The 26,804-nt window shown below is 41.3% G+C and overlaps 1 protein-coding gene across 3 annotated transcripts in view; it reads left to right on the top strand.

The window, feature by feature from the left end:
• scube1 (signal peptide, CUB domain, EGF-like 1) overlaps positions 1-26,459 on the top strand; it is a 107,671-nt gene extending 81,212 nt beyond the window's left edge. For 2 of the 3 annotated variants that reach the window (XM_070929224.1, XM_070929223.1), the window contains 15 exons: positions 10,355-10,477; positions 14,919-15,035; positions 16,797-16,919; positions 17,074-17,193; positions 19,625-19,723; positions 20,855-20,971; positions 21,135-21,293; positions 21,602-21,805; positions 21,910-22,071; positions 22,619-22,786; positions 24,344-24,505; positions 24,603-24,800; positions 25,706-25,858; positions 26,085-26,164; positions 26,307-26,459. In XM_070929224.1, the coding sequence (XP_070785325.1) occupies positions 10,355-10,477; positions 14,919-15,035; positions 16,797-16,919; positions 17,074-17,193; positions 19,625-19,723; positions 20,855-20,971; positions 21,135-21,293; positions 21,602-21,805; positions 21,910-22,071; positions 22,619-22,786; positions 24,344-24,505; positions 24,603-24,800; positions 25,706-25,858; positions 26,085-26,164; positions 26,307-26,459 (2,138 nt within the window). The remainder of the gene's footprint in view (positions 1-10,354; positions 10,478-14,918; positions 15,036-16,796; positions 16,920-17,073; positions 17,194-19,624; positions 19,724-20,854; positions 20,972-21,134; positions 21,294-21,601; positions 21,806-21,909; positions 22,072-22,618; positions 22,787-24,343; positions 24,506-24,602; positions 24,801-25,705; positions 25,859-26,084; positions 26,165-26,306) is intronic. The other variant, XM_070929225.1, reaches the window with a different exon arrangement.
• The last annotated feature ends 345 nt before the right edge of the window (positions 26,460-26,804 follow it).

Below are 26,804 nucleotides of genomic sequence, written 5' to 3'. Positions count from 1 at the left end.
GTGTGTGTGTCCATGTGTGCGTCTGTTACTGTGGGTTAATTAACACAAATTTATTATTATTATTTTGCGCATATACAAGCTCATTGGAGGCTGGATGTGTGTTTGTGTGTGTGTGTGTGGTCTGTGTACTGAGCTGTACAGTACACACAGTGTGTACTGGAACCTGAGACACGTCCCCACTGGCCTACATTCCTCCTCCACCTGAAAAGACCTGAAAACACATGCATGCAGACAAACACACAATCAGATCAAACTAAGACAAGGACATGATCACATCCATTCACCAGGAACCTGACAGGCTTCTAATAAAGAAACATCATAACACATGCACAGAAAGTTTCCATCGCACTTTGTTGCACCTCGCTTTGATCAATACACCAACAATACACCTCAGCTAAGCACTCAATATTGTCTCTAATTTACAGCTAATTCTAATTTCTTTTTCTCATTTTATGAAAATGAAACAGGTAGAAGGAAATGCGCTTATTCACATGCACAAACTGCTGCTGATCTATATACTCATATGGCAATTTTATACGCCAAGTCACTTTTACGTAAAAATTCTGAACTGAAGGCTGTCCGATTAACGTAACACAAGGTTAAATAAAAGAGAGCACATCTAGTTCCAACGTATGAACAAAGGAAATAAAAGATTATGAAAGGAGGAATGAGTCTATATATATAAGGTCTATAAAAAAAATGTTTTTCTCTCACTGTGCAAGCAAACAATAATACAATACAATAATCATTCGAACAGCACTCCCTCTCTAGTTTCGATTTTATTTCATGACAGCTGGATGATGAAATCATGAATATCCAGCAAAATGCTGCTACATATAGCATGCAAGTTAATTGGGATTAAACAAGGGTCCCAAGGTCCCAACGGTCAGCTTCTGCACTGTGCGACATGATTCCTGATAAATGATTCAACTGATGAGAATGTTTATCGTTGGATTCTCTAGTGAGAGGATCGATGGTCATTAAGGCTTCATCGGCAAAATTGGCTAAAACCCGTCGCTCATGCAGCCTGTGAGAGAACAGAAAACACTTCTGTGTGTTTATGTATTACTTTCCTCCACTGCTCTCTCTCTCTCGTGCACCAAGGTGCGGAATCCACTGCAAGAATTTCTACTCTAAATGTGTCATGTCTGAATGAAGCCGTAATGAAAATGAATGTCACCCATATCTGACAAAAAGCCATCACTTTTATAGAGAGAGGAAGCCCGCAATGCTATGTTCTCCATGTCTGAAAATGGTTTTCCCATCAAAAGTATGTGTGGTGTGCTACAAAACCGTTCGGGTGCGAGTATTAAAGTTCATAAACTGGATTACTGTTGTGGATATTAGGTACATAGATGGGAGACAGTAACTGTGCCATTTATGTTTGTATTGTATTTTATTACATCGGTTATAATATTTGTGCCATTATTACTGTTCTGTACTGATAATGCACGTGTATTAGTACAATTTCTCTTAGTGGTGGCCTGGTATCCCTGTCACAGATCAGCGGCCCCCTTAGTGTCCACACTTGTCAGGTGCACTAATCCAGTCACCAGTCTCCATCACCTTACATGACAGCAGCACAGCCGGCAGTGCCCACTCCGACCAAAGCGGGACAATATCACAGGCTGTTTCATTGTTGTGTAAAACTGAGAGTTTGCCTTGGCCCACATGCATCCGTGGACTGTTTGTTATTGAACAGAATCGAGCGCTGGGGTTGTTTAATACCTGAATAAATACACGCTACCTCCTGGCCTGATGTCTTTCCTCTCCGCTGGCAACACCCTATCAGGAAAACCAACGCTGTCCAACAGAACTAGATCCCCTGTACCCCATCCACAATTATTTGTAGAGGTTCGGGTTTCTGCAAATGTATTCCATTTAATTGCTTTTTACTGCAAATATTTGGTAAAACTATATTTGGTAAAACTGACCACTGTGTGCAGCTAGCACCCTGGAGGTATGAGCTGCACATTCCTACAAGCAAGTCTAAATGCAGTTCAAGTGACAACGTAAAACCATTTGTTTTAGCCCGCTTTTTCCAAATCAGTCTTTCTCTCAGGAGTGAGGTGGACAGACAAGCCTTTTACATAACAGCCCGACCCTGCACTGGATGCTGGCATCAGAGGTGAGGAGTTATGGTCCTTCCACTCCACCCTCATTGGTGGCAGCTGATTTAGGCTGCAGAGTTGATCAATCGGGTGGGGGGGGGTCTTTATCAGGCAGCTGAGCCCTGCAGCAGCATCGGGGTCTCTTCTGGAGTCAGGTTACCCATTCCAAACACTGGACTTCTCAAACACAGCCCCGAGGCTCACAGAGGAGCAGGCAGGGGGTGGAGGGCTTGTTTCCTTTGGCCCAGGCGGATGTTAGCAAGCCGTCTAATTTGGCCCCCAACCTCCGCCGTGGCAAGCACAGTGTGAAGAGTTCAATGTCTACCCTGGAAGAAAAATTTCCAGCAGTAGATTCAATTAAAACCCTGTTGTGTAGAAGGCCTATTATTTGGATTAACGAAGTATTGTGTTAAAAAGTGCTAGAATATGGTTTTCCTAACCAATGTTGCCATCTCACTGGAATGAGATTTACAATCAAATACACACTGTCACATCAAGCAAACTTTCAGCCTGATGAATCTGAAGCTCTGAAGGACAGTCTAAGATTTTCATGGTCAGACACGTCTTGCCAACTCTGAATCCATCGCTTCAGCATTTTATCACTGGACTGGCATTACAATGAAAACATTTTATTTTCTTGATAGTGTGACATAGGACTGCACATGGACAGTTTGTCTTACAGCCGTAATGCACCAGCAAATGACTCTAATATCATATGAGTTAATAAGTGCGTTTTTATGCGCATCTTCAGTGAAGCATGTGACTTAAATGTCACTCCAGTGTCCGCTCCACTGAAGAATTGAAAATTGAATCAGATCTATGTGGAGCGATGAGAAGACTGTAACCTTCCTCACATAAATATATAAAACAAACAAAAATGTCACATTTCCATCATGTTTTTCACATGGTTTTTGTTCGTTGGACTGGAGCCCTTTTCATGATGTCATCTTGTTGTGTCCTCTTCATCTGCGATGGTTTAATGGCACAGACTGCAGAATTAACTCCACCAGGTGTTTATCTCCTAATATTCACCTAACAGTGGAGGATGGAAACGCACATTCATTCGCATTTTTGTTTGAACTTGTGAATTAGCACTAAATTAGGATGGCAACTTGACTCATGTCAGGAACACTCCCTCTTTGCTTTTTCCACCCTTGAACACATCCTGCTGGTGGAGATCATGACAGTTTTGGGACCTACCTAATATGGTAAGAAGCCAGTTATGGTTGAGAAACTCTGATAGAACTGCTGTTTTTGTTTTTGTTTTCATCGTGTTTTATATTATATAAAATAATGGTAATAACAGAGTCTTTAAAGACACAGAGTGAAGAACACAAACAAAATATGGCAAGTGGCATGAAATGCGTAGCTTCTCCTACAAAATCTAATTGGACCAGCAGTAGTGTCAGTTTTCAATGAGCACCACATAAAGCTTTACATATAGAACAGGGTTAAGGCAACATGATGTTATGTTTTCATTGAAAGCCCTTTAACAAGTTTCACAAGATGTTCGGAAACATTTTTTTTTACTTTTATAGTGTCAGATAGTGTCAGAACCTTTAGCTATATTCAATACATTACTTTTACCAGCTTTTTTATTTCTTTATTTTGGTTGTTAAATTTCTCTTAAATCCAATTGTGGGCAGCTTGAAAAAAGGTTAATTTGGCTTTCTGAAACCTGCAAGCTCCAGGGAGTGGTAGATTTCCAGTCTGTCAGTAAGAGATTTGAAATGTCCATGAGAGCTCTGTGAGATTCAAAGAGACACACAGCTCTTGGCAAAGGATGGCATTATTGATTGAAGACAGGAGCGAGATATTGATTGTCTAGAGTAAATGTCAGAGATGGATCCCTGGAGACAGCCGGTGTGTGTATGCGCGTGTGTGGAAACACAAGCCTTGTGCAGTGAAAGTGACAAATGACTCCTCTCTCACAAGGGCAGACAGAGATGGAAAGAGTTAGGCATTTGTGAAGGAAACATTGGGGTGAGAGACATAACATCACCACTGTGTGTGTGTGTGTGTGTGTGTGTGTGTGTGTGTGTGTGCACATTTGTACATGTGTGCATGCTTTTTGCTTATTTGTGTGATTGTTGGATATAAGACAATTCTCAGGTTTTCTGTGCTTCTCAGTGCTGTGCTGTCCATGTGCAGCATTAATTAGTTAATTAGGAGCGTCCTTATTAACCAACACCTTGGGCAAGATGGCCTCTGGCACCCCAGATGTTTGTGCATGATCACATCAAGGTGCCCATTCATGTGAACATGCAGAATTTATTCAGAATTCAGAATTCTACTGCTTACACTCTTATACAGACAAAGGCATTCTTACATTTGTAGCCATGCTAGCGGCGAGGATGGATGTCAGGTTTGGTCAGGCCACCACTTTTGTCCAGACTAAAATACTTCAACAACTATTATCAATCAAATTTATTTGAATTATAAACAGGTTACATCCTCAATTTTTCACACGCACCACCAACGAGTCGAAGTTTTCACTTAGCGCCTGCCTAATGAATAAATGTAAAATGTAAATATAGTTGTACCCTGCGCTAATAAACAAATATTAGCATGTTAACATGAAGAATGGTGGATGGTGGTAAACATTGATGAAAACTCTGATGATGTTTAAACTGTACAGGAATGACAGCCAGTAATGCTTTACAGTTTAAACGTAAATATTCAGAAATAGACTGTATTTCTTATATCTCTCTGGCTCATTTTTCACATCTTTGCTCATCCAACCTTAAATATGACATCATAAAATCTCACAAGTGACAAGTGAAATATGACCTATCTGCTTACACCGTCCTCACACAAGTAAACGAATACTCATAATACACATGTCTTAACATTTTAATGCTCACAGCATGACAAATCCTAAAGACCTTTATTTTGACACCACCCTTTGGCCAATTACATTTACTTCACCACGACTGTTAAAGATCAAAGGCCAATTTTGAACCTCACATTTTATCTATATAACAGTTTGATTTCTTGACAGTGAGCAGCCTCGTAGAGCTCAAAGCTTGGCTGTAAACTCTAACTACTGCTACGTCCTCGAAGATAAAACATCTCCGATGAATATTGCGTAACAGTTACAGTAATTGGTTAAAAGGCATTTGAGTTGTGGAAGGACAACTCTGACTTTCTCAGAATTGCCGCACATGTCAGGCCACCCTCCCTTCTGCCTTCACCCATTCTCCAGACTCGCCTTTATCTGTCCTCCTTCTCTTCTCTGCAAACTTTATCATTTCAAGATGTTCCGAGGCTTAATGTATTTATTTAGGCTCAAAGCTTATTTAAGCTCCATTAAAGGTAATTATGTACCCTGTTATAAAGCTCAGCCATCCCCAGAGTGGCCATTAAGTGTGGGTAGATGCGGTGGTTCTGCCAGTGTTTGTGGCTGCCAGAATAATTACCAATCTGTGTCTGTCTGTGCTGGGTAGACCCAGGGTGGTATCCACTGTTTTTACATAGGCATTAGAGCGGTGACGACATGGGCAGAGGGGGGATGTTGTGGAATGGTGTGTGTGTGTGTGTGTTTATCACTTTGTGCCTGAGATCAGTCCTAGCTACTGTCGGCATGTCGAAGAGAAGAACAGGGGAAAGGCCATGGATTTGAATCCTTTGGGGCAGCCGGCGTGGTAGGTTAGACACGAGCCAACAGAGCATCGGAGGAGAAAACACAGAGAGGAGTAACTCTGAGAACAAATTAAAAACAAAAGAGAATAAGACAGGAAGAAAGATGAAGAGGAATCAAGAGAGCAAAACTGCTGAAAGTCAAGAGTAGGTAATTGACTCGCAGTGAGAGCAGAGAGAAAATGAAAGGAGCTAATCAATCCAAATACTTTTCTCCTGGTATGACATCATGTTTTGGGATGATAGACGGACACTTGAGTGTACTTGAACGTCCTTACCTGTCCCACTCTCGCAAAAAATCCCAGAGCCAATTGTCTTCCCGCCAGCCATGGGGAAATCCGTTTGAGCCGAGCCAGATGGAGGGACAATCCCTTTAAAAGGCTGCTGACAGGGCACAGCGGGACAGACAGTTTACTACATTTTTACCGCGGCGCGCAGCCAGCTCGTTGTGGATTCCTGTCTCGGCTCCATATTTAGATGAAGAGTTCATTCAGCAGAAGCTCCCTGAGGATACCGAGTGAGAGGATCAGGCCAGGGAGGCCTGAGTCTACCCTGATGGAAAAACACAGTGGCTGAGTTACTGGCTGTTTTATAAGGGCTCCTATCACACTACACTGAGGGCCATTTGAGAGTGTGTGATGACTGGACCTCTCTGTGCTCTCGCCACCTTCACTTGACCCTGTTAATGGCTGGGTCTGAATTGATCAAGCTACATACATACATACTAATAGTTTAAATATGTGCAGGGTTAATATAGCCTTGCAAAACCGCCCCACAATTTTCACTCATTGTGGCCTACCACCAACCAACACTTTATAAGCTTGGCAAAGGCATTATTTCAGGGATGCTCTACAAAACAATCACAATTGACAAGTACATCATCGCAACATGAAAATCACATAGAAAGATGCATACAACAGAGATCAAAATATTGGAGCCCGGGGTCTCTTGTAACTGTTCATTTGTCCAATCATAGCTTAGCGTGTAACTAGGCACGGCAGGCCCGTAAAGCTTCTAATTTCTCCCAGTGATGTATTATAAGAACTGGATACTGGACTCCAAGATAGTGCCCAGTCACTTGATGAAAATTGCTCGCAGAGCATAAGACAAAAACGTTTTCTAGCTTCAGGACAAGTAACACATGGTTAACTACATTACAAACACATTGGTTTGTGGGTTTACAGGTTACTCACTCTCGACTAGCACATCCACTGTGCAGTATTTTTCCAGCAACCTTAGCAGCTTTCGTCCGTCCTATTATTGGATTTAGGGACACTCCAGCACCCCCAGCATTCACCCGAGATAGCATTACGTTTGCCAAACACATCACTCCTGTAAAAGCCTTTTCTCTTATAATGTTAGATAAAAAAGTTACGTTACACAGTGTTTCAACCATCTCATGGAGCTAACATAACTTAATTAGCTAGCTAGCTACAGCTGATACAAGTTTTTCAGCTGGCAAAATCGAGGGTTGCCAGCTAAACATGAGGAGCTTGTTTTTGTCTAAAATCAAGGACCCATTATTTAAAAAAAAAGACTATGAGTTTTGATGGTAATCTGCCGCTGCTATCATTTGTAAACTGCATATGTGTTATTTGAGATCAGAAAGCTATTGATGGACAGCAAAGATGGAGAAACAGAGTTTAGCAGTATTTTAGTGTTACCTCTTCTTTCACTCACTTCTTGTTTTTCCTTCTGTCTCCCTTCCTCCTTTTTTCTCTCCATTTCTCTCCACCTCCTCTATTTCTCGGTGGTGTCTTGCTCTCCATGTTATTCCCCAGCTTGAGGGTTTAGGTGTTAATCCCTCACAGTTTTCATCACTTAGAGCACCAATCAAAAAGGGTTTAGCCAGTGTAATCTGCCAGACTTTTGTCCCCTCTCCCCCACCCCCACCCCTCCTCATCCTCATCCTCCCTCACCTCCTCCACCTTCCAAATCTTTCCCTTCTCCTCCACTAGAAACAACTGAAGTAACTTTTATGATCTGGGTGCACTTGCTATGAATGAGAGATAAGGAGTGGCAAAATGTATTGTAGGTTGTAGGTTGAGGAAATGATTTCATAGTTTGGGTTCATCTGGGGGCAGGCTGGATGAGGCGAGGGAATGAGTTTGGATTGTTGGGGTATGTGAAACCAGATCTGCCAGCAGGTTTGCGGTTGGCACTGAACATGCTGCCTGAGGGGCGATTGCATACACCTTATTGTTATTTCAGAATCTGTGCCTCTGGGTGGCTGCACCACTCCTGGCCTAGAGCTCAGGTGTCCCAGTTTTATTCCACAGGGATTCGGCAGACCCTTTCTCCCAGGACCACAGGCTGTTTGTTTGTTTGACTGTGGGGCCAATGTGAATGTTGTTACCAGCATCTTAACACTGTCCCATACAGCATTTGATAATGATTGTTGAAATCCAATTCTTACCGCTGCCATTAGAGTTGTCCTTCATCTTCACTTAGTTTGTAGATTAACATGCAAAACATCTTGTTATGACTTCTCTGACAACAGAGAAAACTGATCACCTTTCAATTCTTGGCAGGATCAAGAAATTACTTTTTACTACAAGGCCCAAATATAGAATGTCATTTTAATGATGCTTCCCTGAAAGTTTTCCTTACCTTCCATCTTTTCCTTACTTTATATTTTAGTGAGGCATACAGTTGAAAATCAGGTCTTTCTCTCCTTTAAAACTTACAAAACTTAGTAACTTGTAGGGCTGTACCCGATTCTTTTTTTTTTTTTCATATAGACTATCAAGCAGTGCTTCATTGAACTGATTTTTGAACGGGGTTTGGCGGGACGTTCAGGTGACAGCGTCGTTCAGTAATAAAGTAAACAAGCCAAGTTAGCCCTTTGAGCAAATGCATGCTAACTATGTTCTGCAGCTACTTTTGGACACTGGCTGACAAAAAAACTTGAAGAATCTCAGTCGATTTAGGGGTTTCCGACTGATGATATGAATCTTTGACTCTCAGGGGGCAGCCCTAGTAACTTGATAACCTGCCAAAATCAAACACAAAACAGTAGTCTATGGCTTTATATACTATTCATTTGTTTTGCCAAATATGCTTTGCAGGAACATAATTGCTTTTTTGTTCAAAGGCAAAACATTTTTTTGGGATGAAGGAAGCACTTTAGTTGCTATAAGCTGATCGGAAGGAAAACAAATGAAATACATTGTCAGTAAACATGTAGATACGTTCAGTATCAGTGTTGTGCAACTTTGCAGATATGTTCATTCAACGTATCCTCATTATGTTCAGTAATTCAAGAGGCATTCTGTTTCTCTCTAAACACATTTGCTGTTGCAAATGAGTGGTGTACAAAGACAAAAAAGACGGACGTGTCTATCAGTGCCTCCACTCATCATTTCCTTTTATTATTAACCTTTTGCAGCCTTTTTTCTGTTTTTCTAAGGCAAAACACAGGTGTCTGGTTTCTGTTTGTGCTTCCAAAATAGAATTTAACTTAATTAAAAGCTTTGCACACGGCAGTGCGATCCTGTCCAGGGGATCTTTAATCTGAAGGTGGTCGTTGAAAAAATGATGATGAACATTAAGTTGTGGATTCAAAGATAGAGGGAGATCAAATATAAAGAGATTACAGTCACCCCTTTTATTGGCCACCCCCCACCCTCCAAAAGGAAGGGGCATTAATAGACTTATTTCTCAATGATAGTCTCTGTCTCTCCTCTGGCTCTCTCCCAGCAGCTAGACTCCATTAGTTCCAGGTAACTAGCGTATCGTGAGATGAGACAGTGGGATCCCTGTGAACAAGCCCCGAGCTAAACATCCAAAGACTGATCCACACTGCCAGCTGGAGCCCCGTTAAACAAGCATAACACTAAATGTACCATTCCGGTACACACACCATGATGAAACGTTGTACCTTATTTGGACAAGTCAACAAACAGATTAAAGGACAGAGACAGAAATTATATTTTTTACTGTAATCACAAGTAAAAAAATCTGTTTTGTGCTCACCTGGCTGCTGTGCAGGGACCCGTGTGTGTCTTTGTGTTTGTGTGGCACACTTCCTGGCATTGTGGTTTAAAATAAGGCGGAAACTTGACAACAGTCTTTCGGCACTGCCAATTCTGTTTGCTTACTGAAGCACACAAATAAAGAGCATACAGAAATAAATCCCTCGATGTAACATATCTGTGACTGATGTCAGTACACACCTTTTCACTGAATAGATTTTAAGCTTGGACCAGAGACCGTTTTCTTCTCTGTTGCCTTTCAGTTTATAGGTCTGATGCAGATTTGTGTGTCTTCGTGTGTACCCATATACTGCTCAGAAGGTTGTTTGTCAGACTGGGGCAGTCCTCTGTGTCCTATTCATTTAGTGTCTTTTGAGCTACACCACAAGTCTCCCTGTCTTCAAAGCATAAGTTCAACTAGCAGGTACTAAATCTATTTCTGGAGAAACATGTTGGCTGCTCAAAGTACATTGAAACAAAGTAAATGGTTCTCATTTAAACATGGACTGTGTGTGCTCTACCACATTGGCTGCAGCTGAAATGTGAATCAGGTGAACGTGCTAGTCATGGTTTGAGGTTTGAAACAAACTTGCTGCTTTTACTGATGGCCTTTCTATTATTTTCACCCAGACATCGACGAATGCCAGGAGAACAACGGGGGCTGCGATCACTTCTGCCGGAACACAGTGGGCTCCTTCGAATGCAGCTGCCAGAAAGGCCACAAACTGCTCACTGATGAACGGACATGCCAAGGTCAGTGACTGACAGCTGTCAATCACACAGATCTTCACCATCTTAATACCAGGGTATATCAGAATCAGAATCAGAATCAGAAATACTTTATTGATCCCCGGGGGGAAATTGTACATCGGGGCGTCACTCACGCAGTCTAAATACACAGACAATTAGGTTTTCAATTTTGACTGCTGGTGATTATTTACCTGGGCGGGGATACACTGCCTCTTTTCTCACCAAGCAGCAAGATCCTCTAGCAAACAAAACATACCTTGGACTAAGAAAAAAAACCCACTTCAATTAAAATATTTCAATTCAATATACATGCTGAATGTAGAATATTCTTCTTTGTGTATTGCAAATATTTGATAGTGTGTATAAAAAGTGGCACCAGTTTAACCTACCACCTATCTTGCTATCAACTTTTGTCGTGTTGTCGCCATCTGTTGGACCGGACCAGTGGAGCTGGCAATGGTTAATATTGTGGAAGTGGATAGGTGTATCCTTTCAGCTACCATACTACACTTCAATGTAAACAGGAAGAAGTTGATATTGATAACACAAATATTAGACCTAAGTTAATACTGTATTTCTTAAAAAAGATTAGCTGCAATTATTGATAGAGAGAGAAATACAAACAGGGACAGCGTTTGGACTCTTTATTTGCTTCTTAGCCAATCACTCATGAATCCCACCGTTTTATTGGTTAGAGGAGGCAGGATATGGAGGATGCTATTAGTGTGTATTGCATGGCTGGGACAGGGAAGTAGACAAATTTTTGCGGTTCATTTCATAATGTATAACTTCATAGAAGTGATATTAAGATGCTAAAAAGGTGAAAATTAAGCTTGCTGACTGAATCAGGCTTTGTGGCTGGTGGAGTGCTGCATGTTTGCATCTTTGCTGGAGTCAGATGAGAAAATCAATATCAATTTGATCTCTCATCCAGTCCAGGGATACAGTAGCTCCTGCAGAACATTAGTCTAGAAACAATATACACTTTCCATCAAGCCCAGTGCTTGCAATTCTTGTGTTATGCTAGGCTAATGGCCCAGTGGACCTACTGGACTCACAGAGAAGAAATTTGTACTGATCATTTCGTCTGCTCTAGTGTGAACTTTTGAATATGTCCAAATGCATAAACGTTCAAACGTATAAATGAGAAAAGGTCAAAAATTCACTAGCTAGGTTTGTAGTGCACATGGAGAAGCCTCTTTGTGATCAGCGGTTATGTTTGTACAACCAAAGGCAGATTCTTGCTTACAAGTTGCAGCAAGCGAGACAGGAGAGCAGGCAAACACAAAAAGATTTTTATTAACAACAAATCTCAGGGGCCCAAACCACCAAACAGTGTGTACACGTGTGTGTGTATATATGTGTTGGATTAACTGTGCATCCTTGGTTGTGTGTTTGGAGTCTTTAATGATGTGGTGTTGAGTGTTGTTAGCCACATCACAATACCTAGTCAGTACCTATTTCTGACACACCTTACCATGCCAGCCAATAGCTGCCAGGTTTGTCCCACCTACTGACATCTGTTCAGCTTCACCATGACCTTAAAATGAAATATAATGTTTAATTTGTCAGCACTTTCTGTGCCACCGGGTTCCAAAGAAAATAGCTCCTGGTGATACACTACATGCCAGTGTTGGAGCATTAACTAGAACTGGCGAAGAAACCAAAGCAGCAAGATTAATCGACATAGTTGCATAAGCAACACAAATTATTCCTTCTATTCTAAATGTTTAGAAAGGCAGAGAGCTAGAGAGCATGTTGTCAGCAGTTAGATAAATGTCAGCCATCACTGTCAAAACACCTCATCGTGGCCAAATCAGAAAGCAACATTTATTTTATATATGTTCCTTTTACATTTACAGCTGTAGACAACTCCTGTATGCTATGTAAACTCTGCTTGTGGGCTAGCTTGAAACAGGCAAGCCATTCCTAAGTCCTCACATTGCCTGGAGAATTTACCGAGCCAACATCCTGGCCTTAACAACTTCCTCCACACATGACAAAATCCATTATAACATGTTGTATTTTTAGCCCCTGTAAAGCTCCGTGGAACAGACTGAAACCAGGTGAGCTTGAAACGCTGGCCTCCATTCCTGATAGGTTAATAATATTTGGTGCTGGACAAGTATACATAAACACATGCGCAGGCAGGCGTGCACACTCATACACAAACACACACTCACACATACATTGACGTAACGGTGAATGTGAGCCATCTCAACCTCAGTCCAGTGAGGTTTTTCCAGATTGGTTTATTTGAATGAGCTCTTGTCATGTATTTGTTTACTATAATGTCTACTGTGATTAATGGGATGGCCTCTTTAGTCCTTGGTGAGCAGCCTCTGTTTGACCATAAATGAGTCATTAAGATTGCAATGTCTGTAAACCTCTCATCCTGTTGACCTTTGCTTCCACTGATGCAGTGGGACAAAACCTCTTTTCTCTCATGAGACTCATATTAAACCGTGACTGAACCAGTTCGACTGAACCAGTTCATAATTCCATTAATGTGTGTGGAATCCAGCAACACCTGTGTTGCAGTTGTAGCACCATCGACAGGACATCAGGTTTTCATGAAACTTGTGAGGCAAGAACTTCTGAACTGGTGCAGCAACCCTCAAATGTTTTTGATTAACATGTGAAACATGTCCAATTTGACACAAAACTTAAACTTAAGTACTAAAACCTTAAGTTGTATAATTCAGATCATTTTGTCATTAATTAATACTTTTGCCCTAAAGACAAATTAATCACATCATCCACAAGTCAGTGTGCAGGCAGCAACCATCAGAGGTGGGTGATATGGATTCAATTGTCACAGTCATTTTATATCAAGATATTGCTGTTGCTGGCTATAGTAAATACACTATATGGACAAAAGTATTGGGCCACCTACACATTACACCTGCAGGAGCTTTTATGACATCCCATTCCAAATTCATGGGCATTAATATAAAGTTGGTCCCCCCTTTGCAGCTATAACAGCTTCCACTCTTCTGGGAAGGCTTTCTACAAGATTTTGGAGCGTGTCTGTGGGAATTTTTGCCCATTCATCCAGAAGAGCATTTGTGAGGTCAGACACTGATGTTGGACGAGAGGGCCTGGCTCGGGATGTCCGTTCTAGTTCATCCCAAAGGTGTTCAGTGGGGTTGAGATCGGGGCTCTGTGCGGGCCAGTCAAGTTCTTCCACACCAAACTCATCCAACCATGCCTTTATGGACCTTGCTTTGTGCACTGGGGCACAGTCATGCTGGAACAGAAAAGGGCCTTCCCCAAACTGTTTCCACAAAGTTGGAAGCATAGAATTGTCCAAAATGACTTCAATTCACTGACTTCAATGAATTCAGTGAGCTCTTTAGAACGACCCATTCTTTTACAAATGGCTGGGTGCTTGATTTTATACACCTGAATTCAATGATTAAGAGGAGTGGCCCAATACTTTTGTCCATATATTGAACAAGTCAGGGTCATATGACCTGACACCACAGATATCAGATAAAGAAGACGATCCTCATACTTATCAGTATGATGATGCAAGTTATTAACTTATTTGCATTGTTCACAAATCATCACTAACAATCAGCTGAGTTTTAATTTGCTGGTCTGGTCTGATTTATCATCATGGATTTAAAGACAACCTTTCACCCTACTGTGTAATATATATATATTTATTAAGAATATCATTTTAAATGATCAGCTTGTTATATTATGTGACGTTATGGAAAACTGGACTGTGTCATAACTAAAACCAGATGAACCAGATGGGTGAAGAAATACAGCAGTAACACACGTCTACTTAATAATAATAATAATAACAACAACAACTGCTCAGATATTTACCAAATTGTAGGCTCAAGCACAAGCAGCAGATGTCAAGCTTCCAGTGTAGACATGAAGTTAACAGAGTCCTTCCTTGTTACCGAAAAGCATAAGGTCAATACTGTATATTGGGATATGGTACATTTTCTAGAAATTCACTTTAAAAACCATATATGGATGAAATGACCTGATGGTAATGTCTGTTTTTTGGCCATTTCATTGTATTAGATAAATACCAGACAAATCAAACGCACTAACATTGCCATGAGGTAGTCCCGATCGCATGCATAGCTACCACTGTGTAAACAGTGCAGCACAATCTCTGACAGTTGACTTTCTCACAGTATATATCGTCATATACACTCTAGCAATCACCACAGTGCAATATTGAAGCCAGGGCATAAGTACTGCAGCATTTTAGTTTTTCAGGATTCTGTTGTATTGTATTGATGTGACCGGGAAACCAGTAATGAGTGAATGAACAAAAACAGCAAATGATGATCAGTCACTGATGATGATGTCTCGTGCACAGTCACGAGTGTGTCCATTTCCTGTTCTCAACTCTTTCCATTGCATAAAGCTACAGTATTTCTCAGGAGTAATGTATCTCTTTGGTCTCCCTCAGACATTGACGAGTGCTCCTTTGAGAGAACCTGCGACCACACCTGCATCAACTACCCTGGCAGCTTTGAGTGCTTGTGCAACAAGGGATACATCCTGTACGGCCTGACCCACTGTGGAGGTGAGAATCTGCATGGGAGAAATGTATCGCTGAAGTGTGTGTAACAGAGTAGATCAAATGTGTGTGTAACAGACTAGATCAAATGTGTGTGTTTGTGTGTGTATGCATCTGAAAGGTAAATGCTTTTCAGAGTGTGAAGGTTAGGGGTCACTGAGTGTGTGCAGACGGCTGCTCCTGAAAGCATTCTCACACTTCAGCTCCCCAGAATCATTTCTGTGTGTATAATGTGTGTTTGTGTGCCTGCATCTTTGTGTGTGTGTGTGTGTGCACGTGTTCCTGTGGTTTGCCTGCTTGCCTATGTGTATTACCTGTTCCCCATTTTTCAACTGACTGACGTCACTGATGGAAAGGTGGAGTCAGCATGGTCACAGCAGCAGGATGTACCTGTAAACAACATATACTATAAAACCAATTCCGAATACAAACACAACAGCACCACAAACTACACCCTACAAATGACTATACAGTTGAATTGAACACCTGTCTTTAAGAGATTCAACAAAAGCTCAACATTATAACCTTTGCGAAGGTGAGATTTATTGCCGAACTGTATTACTTTTAGCTAGGCGGATCTAAAACTGGTTAGGCGAAAAAGAGAAAAGGAAAAGGATCACAAACACTCAGGGATCATATTCCAAAAATATCTATGAAAGAAAACATGTCCAGCAAACTACATTGAGACCTGAGGGTGAGGTGAGACTGTTACTGACACTCCAAACCAATGAAATGACACCAGATGTTACCTGTATGCTTATCTTTACAACTCTTATGGATCTGATTTTCTCAAGAGCACTAAGGTTCACATGAAATGTGTCACAGAAAATCCAAACTACCAACTGCACTTATACCATCGCTTTAATAGACAGGGAAGCCATTTTTATGATGCTGTGGCAGAAAATTCTTCAGTCGGAGTGTCACAAATCAGAAGGAACCCACACGCAGAATAGCAGACAGAGGCGAGGGTAGAGCAGTCACTAATTTTACTACTTTATTACTAAGTTTACTAATTTGTTTGCAAGGTACAGACAATTCCAGGGTCAAATCCAAACCTTCGAGGAAATCAGGCAGAGGTACAAAGGGAACAGGCAGAAGCTCAAAAACCAGTAGGCAGGTACAGGTTGGAAACCAAAAGGTCACAAATGTTCAAACAGGCGGGATACGAAGCAGGCTAAGCACAAACCACGATCTGGCAGAGAACAAAGGGAAGGTGACTAGTATAAATACTGGAGGTAATTGGGCTGCAGGTGAGTGTCAGGAAGAGCAGGCTGGTGGGTGATTGGTAGACAGGGGAAAAAGGGGAAATGTCCAAGGGCCTGGAGGGAAAAAACTGGCAGGTGCTGGCTGGAAGATGAAAGACTGGGGAGTGTGTGTGGGAGGAGCAGCAGGAGGGTGGGGTTCAGGAGGAGCAGGAGGCTCCAGCAGAGTCCATGACATGGAGCTTCGAGTGCATGGTCTGAACACTGCCTGTGAGATTTTTAAACAGCTATTATGGTAGAATTCAAGGGCTATTTTCTTAATGTACCAATGATTTAAAGGTACAGTATGTGGAGACTGACAAACCCTTTTGGATTGCTCGTGTTTGTTTGTAATGGTTATACCTTCACAGTCTGTCATCTGTAGAATCACATGTGCCTATAATCCAGATCTCTTGTCAACCCTAATCTGTCTGCCTTTCTAGTTTTCCATTGTCTAATTAAAAGTAAAAACAGGAAAAAAAAGTGAAAATTCATACACACACCACTCTCTGTGCTTGTGTATCAGACATTGATGAGTGCAGCATCAGCAACGGGAGCTGTGAGCATGGCTGCGTAAACACCCAGGGAAGCTACGAGTGTGTATGCCCACCCGGACAGAAACTCCACTGGAACAAGAAAGACTGCATCGGTAAGCTCCTGTGTGTGCTGGTGTGTGGGAGTTGTGTGTTTGTCCACTTGGCACGGTGGATTCCTCACTCAGGCCTGAACACAGGTGTATGTGTGTGTGTGTGTGTGTGTGTCCAGGTGGTTGTCATGGTGATGTGACTCTGTGTGTTCCTCAGAGGCGGTGAAGTGTTTGCCCAATGGGAAGCCAGTACCCCGAGCCCAGCTGACCTGCACCAAGAGTGGAGGGGCAGAGGTCTGCTCGCTCTCCTGCCCCTCCAATGCCCTCTTCCTCGCAGGTACACACACAGGTCCACACAGGTCATTTGAGTATTGCAGAAACAAGCCCATATACAAAAACAATGTCGATAAAATGTGTTGTTGACTATTTACAGATTTACAGAATGAACCATGAATTATTAGGGCTGAAACAATATACAATAAACATTTGTTACAGCTTTAGAATTCATTGCCTACCAGCCGGTGGCATGGCTCAATGTCGGTCTGTCTGGCGGTCAGTCCACCACTTTGGTTCAGACTGAAATAACTCACTATCTATTAGATGGATTGCCATTAACTTTTGTACAGGCGTTCATGGCCCCAAGAGGATGAGTTGTAGTAACTTTGATGGCTTGACTTTTGATCTAGTGCCATTGTCAGGTCAAAACATTTTTCTTCCCAATACTTTGGTATTTGGACCAAATACCTGCAAAACTAATGACATTCCCATCATTGTATGTTGTGTTCAGTGCTAAATGCTAAACTAAGATGGTGAGCATGGTAAACATACCAGCTAAATATCTAAACATCATCTGCTAACATTGTCATTGTGAGCTTTCAGCTCTAAGCACCGCTTTGCCTAAGTACAGCCTCACAGTGCAGCTAGCATAACTTTAGACTCTTAGTCTTGTTGCCATATATGTAGTATTTTTTGCATATGTCAAACTATTAAAATATAGGCTCAATAGACAAGTTGTTTTTTCTAAATGGCAATCTTTACCACCTTCCACCTAAAACGTATTCATATCTTCCGTACTGTATCCAGAACCTATAGCCTTAGAACCTAAGATATTCAGGTCATAATAATTTGTGACAAAGACGGGCTGCATGTCATTACACAGTTTTTTATCTTTGTTTTTCTGTGGATTATTTTAGTGCAGCGTTCTGGGATGTACTACAAAGTGACTATGAGAGGTCACTGAAGTTATTAATCCTTGCTTTGGTTGTTGTCCTGCCCCTTTTTTTTCCATTTTCGGTAATTCATGTGTGTCCGTTTATGTAAGGTCTGAAAGTGGTCTAGAGATGCAAAAGAGATTATTTAGAGGGGGAAAAAAATGAGAGAGAATCTTTTCTCTCTCATTTTTCAAACATCATTCTTTGTGGAATTGCTCGTTAATAATTTAGCTTTCTTTCAATATAAATGTATTGCAAAAATAAGAATAAAACTGTAATTCTTCTCGTGAAAAAAGTCGGAGATTGGGCCTTAAATTGGTGACCCGGCAAATGAAATGCATTCTACTCCTGTAAGTTTCTCTAATGTATAGTTTTAGCTGTCATGCTGCACATGTTGCTGCCCTCTGGTGGTGACAGCTCACAGTCACAGCTTTCTGTAGCGTCCTGTCCTGTCTGAGGCTTAATGAAGAAACTCTTGCTCTTTATTGCTGTATTTCTTGACTCCTTGGGGGGCTCTCCACTCAAGACTGATGTGTTTTTCACTCTGCGAGGTTCACTTTGGCTGGCACCCCGACCTCTCCTCCTGCGATAGTACTTAACACACATCTGTAAATCGATTAGGTTCTTTGATCACGCCATTTTTCCGTAGCGCGGCCCTCGCTCCGTTTGACTTGGCAGCCATCGTGTGAGAATGATGGATAGTTCTCAGGCATGAAGTGAAATATTTGTTTTTCTGTCTTTTTGGAGTGCGTCTTAATTTTAGGAGGAGGGAGGCATGTAAATTCCTGTGGCTGAATGCAGCCCAGGCTCTGATTTAATCATCTCCCTTTTATGACCTCTGAAGCCTTCATCCTTCATTTCTCACTTGAAATGCGTCTTTCGGTGTGTATCAAGACAGAAAGACAGAATTCTAAGATCTTTCATTTGGGCTTAATTTCTCAATCAGGGTTTAAGGTCATGTGTGCTCTCTGCCTCGTTTCTGAAAACAGGAGGATAATAAGGTCGTGCAACATTATAAAAAATGTTTTAATCCTCAGGAACTGATGATCCAAGTGAAACACACACTTCCATACCAACACACATACACACGCTACTCAAGGACGACCCGGTCAAGCAGTCCTTCAGAGGGAAATAAAAACTCTCAGCCTCCCCAACCTCTCATCATCGTGTCTGATTTCTGTTTTCTCGCTGTTATCTAATCAGAATCAGAATCAGAATCAGAAATACTTTATTGATCCCCGGAGGGAAATTGTACAGTACAGGTGCTCCCATTTAAGAGTAGAAAGTAGCATAAATCTAGACCTAAAAGTATGTACAAAATATGAAAATAAGAAATAGAAAATAAAAATATACACATTTACAGTATTTAAGTGAAAAATAAAAGTAAAAAAATATATACAATAATAATGTATATGTATGTGTATATATATATATATATATATATATATATATATATATATATATATACATATATTTATGTATTGCATTGTTGTGTATGACTATATATGTATTGCACTGAAACATTTAAAGAAATATATGTGTTTGTGTTTCTTACAGACTCAGAGAACAGCTACACTCTGAGCTGCGGAGTGCCCGTCCAGCCTGGTAAAGCTCCTCAGAAGAGGAATGCCACCGCTGCCTTACCCACCTGTGCAGGTACAGTAGGCCAAGCATGATGGGAAATGTAGTATTCATTGGGTTTGCAGTTGCAATCTGCATGTAATCAGCGCCTCATATCATGTTACAAAATACATGATGGTGGAGAAAGACAGAGAGAGAGAGCAGCAGGTTTCACCGAGCTGAGCAGGTGGAGGTGGAGGTGGTGTAGCTATGGATGTTAATACTTAAGTAAATACAACCAAACACACACTTAAATGTTTTAACAAAAGACATCATCGATGGTCAAGTTAAAATTCAAGTTTGATGAACACAAACCTCATCACCTCTGCACTTGCTTTGGAGTAATCAGATATTTCATTAGTAATAGACTAATTGCTTAATTCTTCTGTCTGATAATCAGTATTTAGTTATATACAGGCCTATATTCAATGTATGTTCCTTTCCCTACTATAAACCTCCCTTTCAGAGGCAGAGAATTTTCCCCTCAAAACTGACAGTCGCAAACAGCGTGGCCTCAGTAAATCCAGCGGAATACATAGTCTCTGTTAACATGTCTCCTCCTATTATTTGCGCGACCCTCCCTTAAATTTGGGAGTCCAGCCTGCTGCGTATATTTGATAAATAAAGTAAAGTAAAGTAAATCCGGCACAAAAGCTGCAGTAAATCTGTAACTGAATCATGTCCAACCTGCAGACAACAGTCAACTACAGCAGGGTCAGAAGTACCACCAGTATCACCAGTATTCATGCATCACAATAGCCACCATGGGCCTACTGTAGGGGAGTTATGGGAGTCTCTGACCAGGCAGTTTGTTCTACTACACTCTGGATGAGAAAAAGGAGAACATTTGACACAAAGTCAACCAAATTACAAAAATATAAGAACCTAAGCAAGATTATTAATACCACACAACCAGCAGCAGGAGAAAATGTCAAGTAAACATCAACAGCGCAGAGGAAAAAAACACTCCAACAGCACTACAGAGACCAGGGTTCACTTAACATTAATTCCCTGCTACTTTAGTAAGAGATCAGTTTAAGGGTTAAAAATGTCATCTTCCATAATCACTTGAGAAAGGACACAAAATAATACAGTTGCTGATTTGTCACTTTATACATAAAGTACATAAACATTATTCTTCTGATCTTTCTGCTGTGATGAATAAAGACACGCTGGCCCCGCCCATCAAACAGAAGGCCAGGTTTAAGATCAAAGACGCCAAGTGTCACCTGAGGCCCCGCAACAAGGAGAAACACAGAGATTCATCCAAGCAGAACCTGCAAGGTAAAGAACTTTAGCACACAGTACACATTTAGAGTTAGGAAGCTGCCATCAGACACTACCATCTATAAAATTGCACTTATCTTTAACACTTAATTATAATACCTTATGATCTTCATCGTATGACTCCATCTCATTCTACACTTCTGTTTTTATCACCTGGAAGGAGGGCAGTTCCCCTGCACTGACGACTGCCAAGTAACTTTTGTCAACCTCAAGTGCGACTCGTCCAAGAAGCGCAGACGAGGACGCAAATCTCCTTCGAAAGAGGTTTCCCACATCACAGCTGAGTTTGAGATGGAGATGAAGGAGGAGGATGCCTCAGGTGTTATGTTCTTTCTTACCTGTTTTGTCTAACTACACTAGGAATGAAATAGTAAATATACATACAGTGCAAAGAGAATTACAAGCGGTTACCTACATATACATTTGTTCAAACTGGAAAGATGGCAGTTAAGGAAGTTATTAACATCAATATTAAAAACAGCCACAGAAAGTCTCTTGTGGTACCAAACCATATACACAATACAACATGACGTACATAATAGAAACAAGAGACATTATCAGGATATGGTACATATGTTCCAAGATAAGGCACATGAGCAGAAAGAATCAATTTGATTTTTGCCTCAGACTTGTGTAATGTGGACTGTGTGCGGGAGAGGATGAAGCAGAAGCTGCAGAGCGCCATGCGGACGCTCAGGAAGTCCATCAACAAACAGCAGTTCTACATCCAGTTCTCTGGGACGGAGTATGAGGTGGCCCAGAAACCGTCCAGGGTACCAGAGGGTGCCGAGGCTTGCAGCACAGGACAAATCCTCCGAGATGGAAAGTGTGGTAAGTGTGGTCAGTTGGTGTCATGATGTTGCTGCCCGGTCATAATGAGGAAGACCAACAGGAGCCACAGAGAGTACAAAGTACTCACCGGTGTCTTTCCTCAGTGAGCTGTGGTGTGGGCACCTTCTACAGCGGGGAGCAGGAGCAGTGTGTCCAGTGCCCTCCCGGTACGTACCAGGACACAGTGGGTCAGCTGTCCTGTGAGCCGTGTCCCAGCACTGAAGTACAGGGCATCGCTGGTGCCAAGAACGTGTCTCAGTGTGGAGGTAACGCACCATCCCATCATTACAGTCATTCAAAAATCCCCAGATCTTGCACTCTTCCACCAACAGTACAGAAACCATTGCTGCATTAATCATATTAACACAGCTGAATGAAGGATTTACAGCCCATTAGAGTACCTTAGATCTTTCTTCTGACTGCCAATCAACTGTAGACTTTTGTTTCCCTCTTTTATCTTCCAGAATCTATCATTGCTAGAAATTTGGACATCTAACCGGTAATCATTAAAATAAGTCTTCTCTACATTGGCGACACATACAAACAATATGTATGTATACATATGTTGGGTTGGCACCACCTTGTGGCCAGTAATACAGCCTGAATGTTAGCTACAGCCACAAGAGAGTACAGCAGACCAGTGTATTCAGTTACTGAGCTCTTTGTGGAGAGCTGGGATTACGGAGATATGAACCAACTGATCCTACACTGAGAAACACTCGTACATAGTATAATTCATGTAGAACTTCAAACAGGTTTGTCAAACAATGTCTTACACTTTTACACAAAGATATTCTTCTGTCCTTCCCTCAGGTCAGTGTCCAGCAGGTCATTTCTCTGCTGACGGGTTCCGTCCCTGCCAGCCCTGTACACTGGGCTCCTACCAACCAGAACCAGGCCGGGTCCTCTGCTTCCCCTGTGGAGGAGGTCTCATGACCAAGTATGAAGGATCAGTCTCCTTCAGGGACTGTGAGGCCAAAGGTGGGGCTTTGTGTCTATGTGTGTCACTGTGTTATATGTCAGACAGTGTGCATGTCTGTGCCTCTACTATATGGCTGTCTATACAGATTTGTTTACAGCTACGACTCACACCCTCTAATCAGCATTTATTCAAGGGGAGCTATTATCAGAGACATGCTTTTATTTTGTATCTTCAATGTACACGTCAATTTGCTAAACTCGCTATTAAACAAGTGTTCACCTATCTCTGTGACAGCACATTTGAATCCATACTGAAGTATTCTAGAGATTGTTTTTGTATTTTAGTCATGCTAGCGGCATGGCTCTAGGGATGACAATGTCTGTGGTCCAGACGGAAATATCTCAATAGATTCTGATAATAGTTTGTACGGACATTCATACCCTCTGACTTCTGTGTTCTCCTCACTTTTCATCTAGCGTCACCAACAAGTCAAAGTTTTCACATTTCTATTGAAATATCTCAACAACTACTAGATGGATTGCAAGTACATTTTGTAAATTTTGACATTCATGGTCCCCAGAGGATGAATCCTACTGACATTTGTGATCCTCTGACTTTTCCTTTAGTGCCTCCATGAAATCTTTGGAGTTATCCATGGTGCCCAGAGGATGATCCAAATTATTTTTGTTAATCTCCTTACTTGTCATCTAGCGCTACCAACAATTTCTATTGAAATATCTTAATAACTACTAGATGGATTGGGAGTAAATGTTAACATTTTTGGCTTTTTGTAAGATGTCTTATTGGATGGATTGCCATGAAATGTGGTACAGACATTAATGTTGCCCTCAGGATGAATTGTAATTACATTGGTGATCCTCTGACTTTTCATCTAGAGCCATCATCAGGTCAAAATTTTAATTTGTCGAATACCTGCAAAACTAACAACATTCCCGTCATCCTCAGCTGTATATTGTGCTTAGTGCTAATTAGCTAGCATGCTAACAAACTGAACTAGGTATAAATTACACCTTCTTAGCATCAGCATGTTAGCATTGTTTTGTGTCCAAGTTAGCAAAGCACTGCTTTGAGCTAAATGCTCTTAATATCATAAAGAGTATGGTCTAGACCTGCTCTATAGTGCCCTGAGATAACTGATTTGGTGCTATGTAAATAAAAATGAATTGAATTGCCTAAATACAGCCTCACCGAGCAGTTGTAGACTCTAAGTCCTGTTTAATATTCTATAGATTATATTGCTTGACTTTCTCCTCTGTAATTGAAGGTTTTTATCTGCCACTTCAAAACTGTGTATGTTAATGCTTGGCATTTGCGATGACACAAGCCATTTGTCAGTAGTTTCATTATTAATGCTGTCTTAAAGTAGTGTGTAGATGTGTATGAGGTGGCAGTCTGAACAAGTGCCTGATGTCATCTATATAGGGTTTAGTGCTTTGTTTATATGCCTGTTTTGTAATCTAAGCATGAATAATATCACAGCTGTGTGATGCATCATATAGATGGCCTGCTGTTTATATGTTTATATTTTAATTATATTTCATATTTTCATTTAGTTTATACTGTGTGTACACTGACTCCCCCCTGTTGTTCCTCAGTGCACTGTGCTCCTGGACACTACTACAACTCCAGTACCCACCGCTGTATCCGCTGCCCAGCAGGAACCTACCAGTCCGAGTTTGGGCAGAACTACTGCATCACCTGCCCGGGGAACACCACCACTGACTTTGACGGTGCCACCAACGTCTCCCACTGCAAAAGTAACTGATCGACATTTACATTTAGCCTTCTTCCAATGTATTTAACTGAAACCTGTTTTGAAAATATTGCAAAGTGTATTTATTATTTTGCCCTTAGACCAGCTTTGTGGAGGTGAGCTGGGAGAATACACAGGCTACATCGAGTCTCCTAACTACCCTGGAGATTACCCATCCAATGTGGACTGTGTCTGGACCATCAACCCACCACACAAGAGGCGGATTCTCATCGTGGTACCAGAGATCTTCCTTCCCATCGAGGATGAGTGTGGGGACGTGCTGGTCATGAGGAAGAGCGGTAAAAAGAAATTTGAGTTCATTGATTATTTTTTTACCAAAACAGAACTGATCAGACAGATGTTGTTGGTCTGCCACTACTGATTTAGATTATTATTATTATTATATACCAACATTACAAAACAACAAATGAATTAATTAAAAAGTCAAAATGTGACTGTTAAGGCCCATTGCCAGGCAACAGGTTTGGCACTTGTTATTGCCTAACCTACATAAGAAAAATGAAGAACAATGTACTGTGCGTTCCTGTGTGTGCCATCAGCTTTTGTTTGAATGTTAACCTCTGCCTGTACATCAATGAGGCATTTTATCTCTTTGTTTCTCCATAACAATCCTCTTCTACACATGATTAACCATGCAAGACAGACACTAATGATGCTGTCACGACACACACACACATGAATTTTTCTCCAGTGGCAGTATAGATTATGTTGTGACAACACCTGAACCATACCACAGTTGGATTTAAGTCATTTCAGACCATTTGACAAAACAATCTCAATTTAGGGTCAACTTACTTGTTCTTACTTTTTCTGGAGCTTTGGGTCATATCACATGCTCTTCATCAGCAGATAGAGTTTGCTTAGTTGTCATGAGATAGTAGATTCTGAGCACCTCAAGGACATTTAAGTCATCTATGTTGGCTTAAAGGTTGAGCTTGACAGTTCATTTATAACCTTGGTAACAGCAATCAACAAAACAATCTCAGCTCGTACAGGTGCAATTTCTTGATTTCCAGCGTTCTCACGTGGCTTTTAGTGATGCATTTTGGTTCATTTTAATTTTTTTCCATGTAAAAATAAACCGAACAAAGGGGAAAATGCAACATCTCATCCACTTATTCGGACCAGAGCAAACGAACTATAGGTAGAGTACTATTCTAACATGTTTGTACTCTTCCTCCAGCCCTTCCCACCTCCATCACCACCTATGAGACGTGTCAGACCTATGAGCGGCCCATCGCCTTCACCTCTCGCTCTCGTAAACTCTGGATTCAATTTAAGTCCAATGAGGGCAACAGTGGCAAAGGCTTCCAAGTTCCTTATGTCACATACGATGGTGAGTCACCTTCAACACAGTTGAGACAGTTGAGTTTGATCTAATCTCACATACAGGTTGCCATGAGTGAGTTCCTGATCATTTAAAAAAAAATAAAGTCTTGTGAATCATGTGATTAACTGTTTGCTGTTACTGATTTTTATACTGACATCTACCTTCACTCAACAAGACTCTATATACTCTATTATGAATTGTGCCCCCATCCTTTAACCCTGTTGTGTTCCAGAGGACTACCAGCAGCTGATAGAGGACATAGTGCGAGATGGCAGGCTCTATGCTTCTGAGAACCACCAGGAGATACTGAAGGTATTGAAGGATACAGTACATTACCAGCCTTATGGTCATATGGTGCTTGGTCTTCGATTCTATAAATAAATAAATAAATGAATAAAGGTTGTAAAAATTGACCAGTGGGATGACATTCTTTGCCCTTGTGTCCTTGCTACAGGACAAGAAGCTGATAAAGGCCCTGTTTGATGTGCTGGCCCATCCCCAGAACTACTTCAGGTACACAGCGCAGGAGTCCAAAGAGATGTTCCCTCGCTCCTTCATCAAGCTGCTGCGCTCCAAAGTCACCAGGTTCCTACGGCCGTACAAATAGACGGGGCCTCTCCACTGTCCTGTTAAAGACCCCCCCACCCCCGTTAGTACTACTTCTCCCCTGCCTTGGTCAATACATTGATGTACCCGTTCCATGACTAAACATCTTAATTTCCTGTATTTGTCACATGATGCCTTTCCTCATCTTTGACCCCTTTAACTAGTAATACATCGTTAACTGACACCCTTCCCTCCAGTTAATGCAACTTTTTGTAAGAGGTTTGACCGATATGGGTTTTTGAAGGCCAGTATTAATATTTTTATAATGTAGCAGAAGACACCTGATATATATTGTATGTGTATATATTGTTTTTTTTTTTTGACCATTTAATACCAAACATGTACA

The sequence above is a fragment of the Enoplosus armatus genome, chromosome 22 (genome assembly GCF_043641665.1).
Source record: "Enoplosus armatus isolate fEnoArm2 chromosome 22, fEnoArm2.hap1, whole genome shotgun sequence".
Lineage (NCBI taxonomy): Eukaryota > Metazoa > Chordata > Actinopteri > Centrarchiformes > Enoplosidae > Enoplosus > Enoplosus armatus.
Note: the sequence above shows the minus strand (reverse complement) of the source record. Positions and strands in the feature narration are given on the sequence as shown.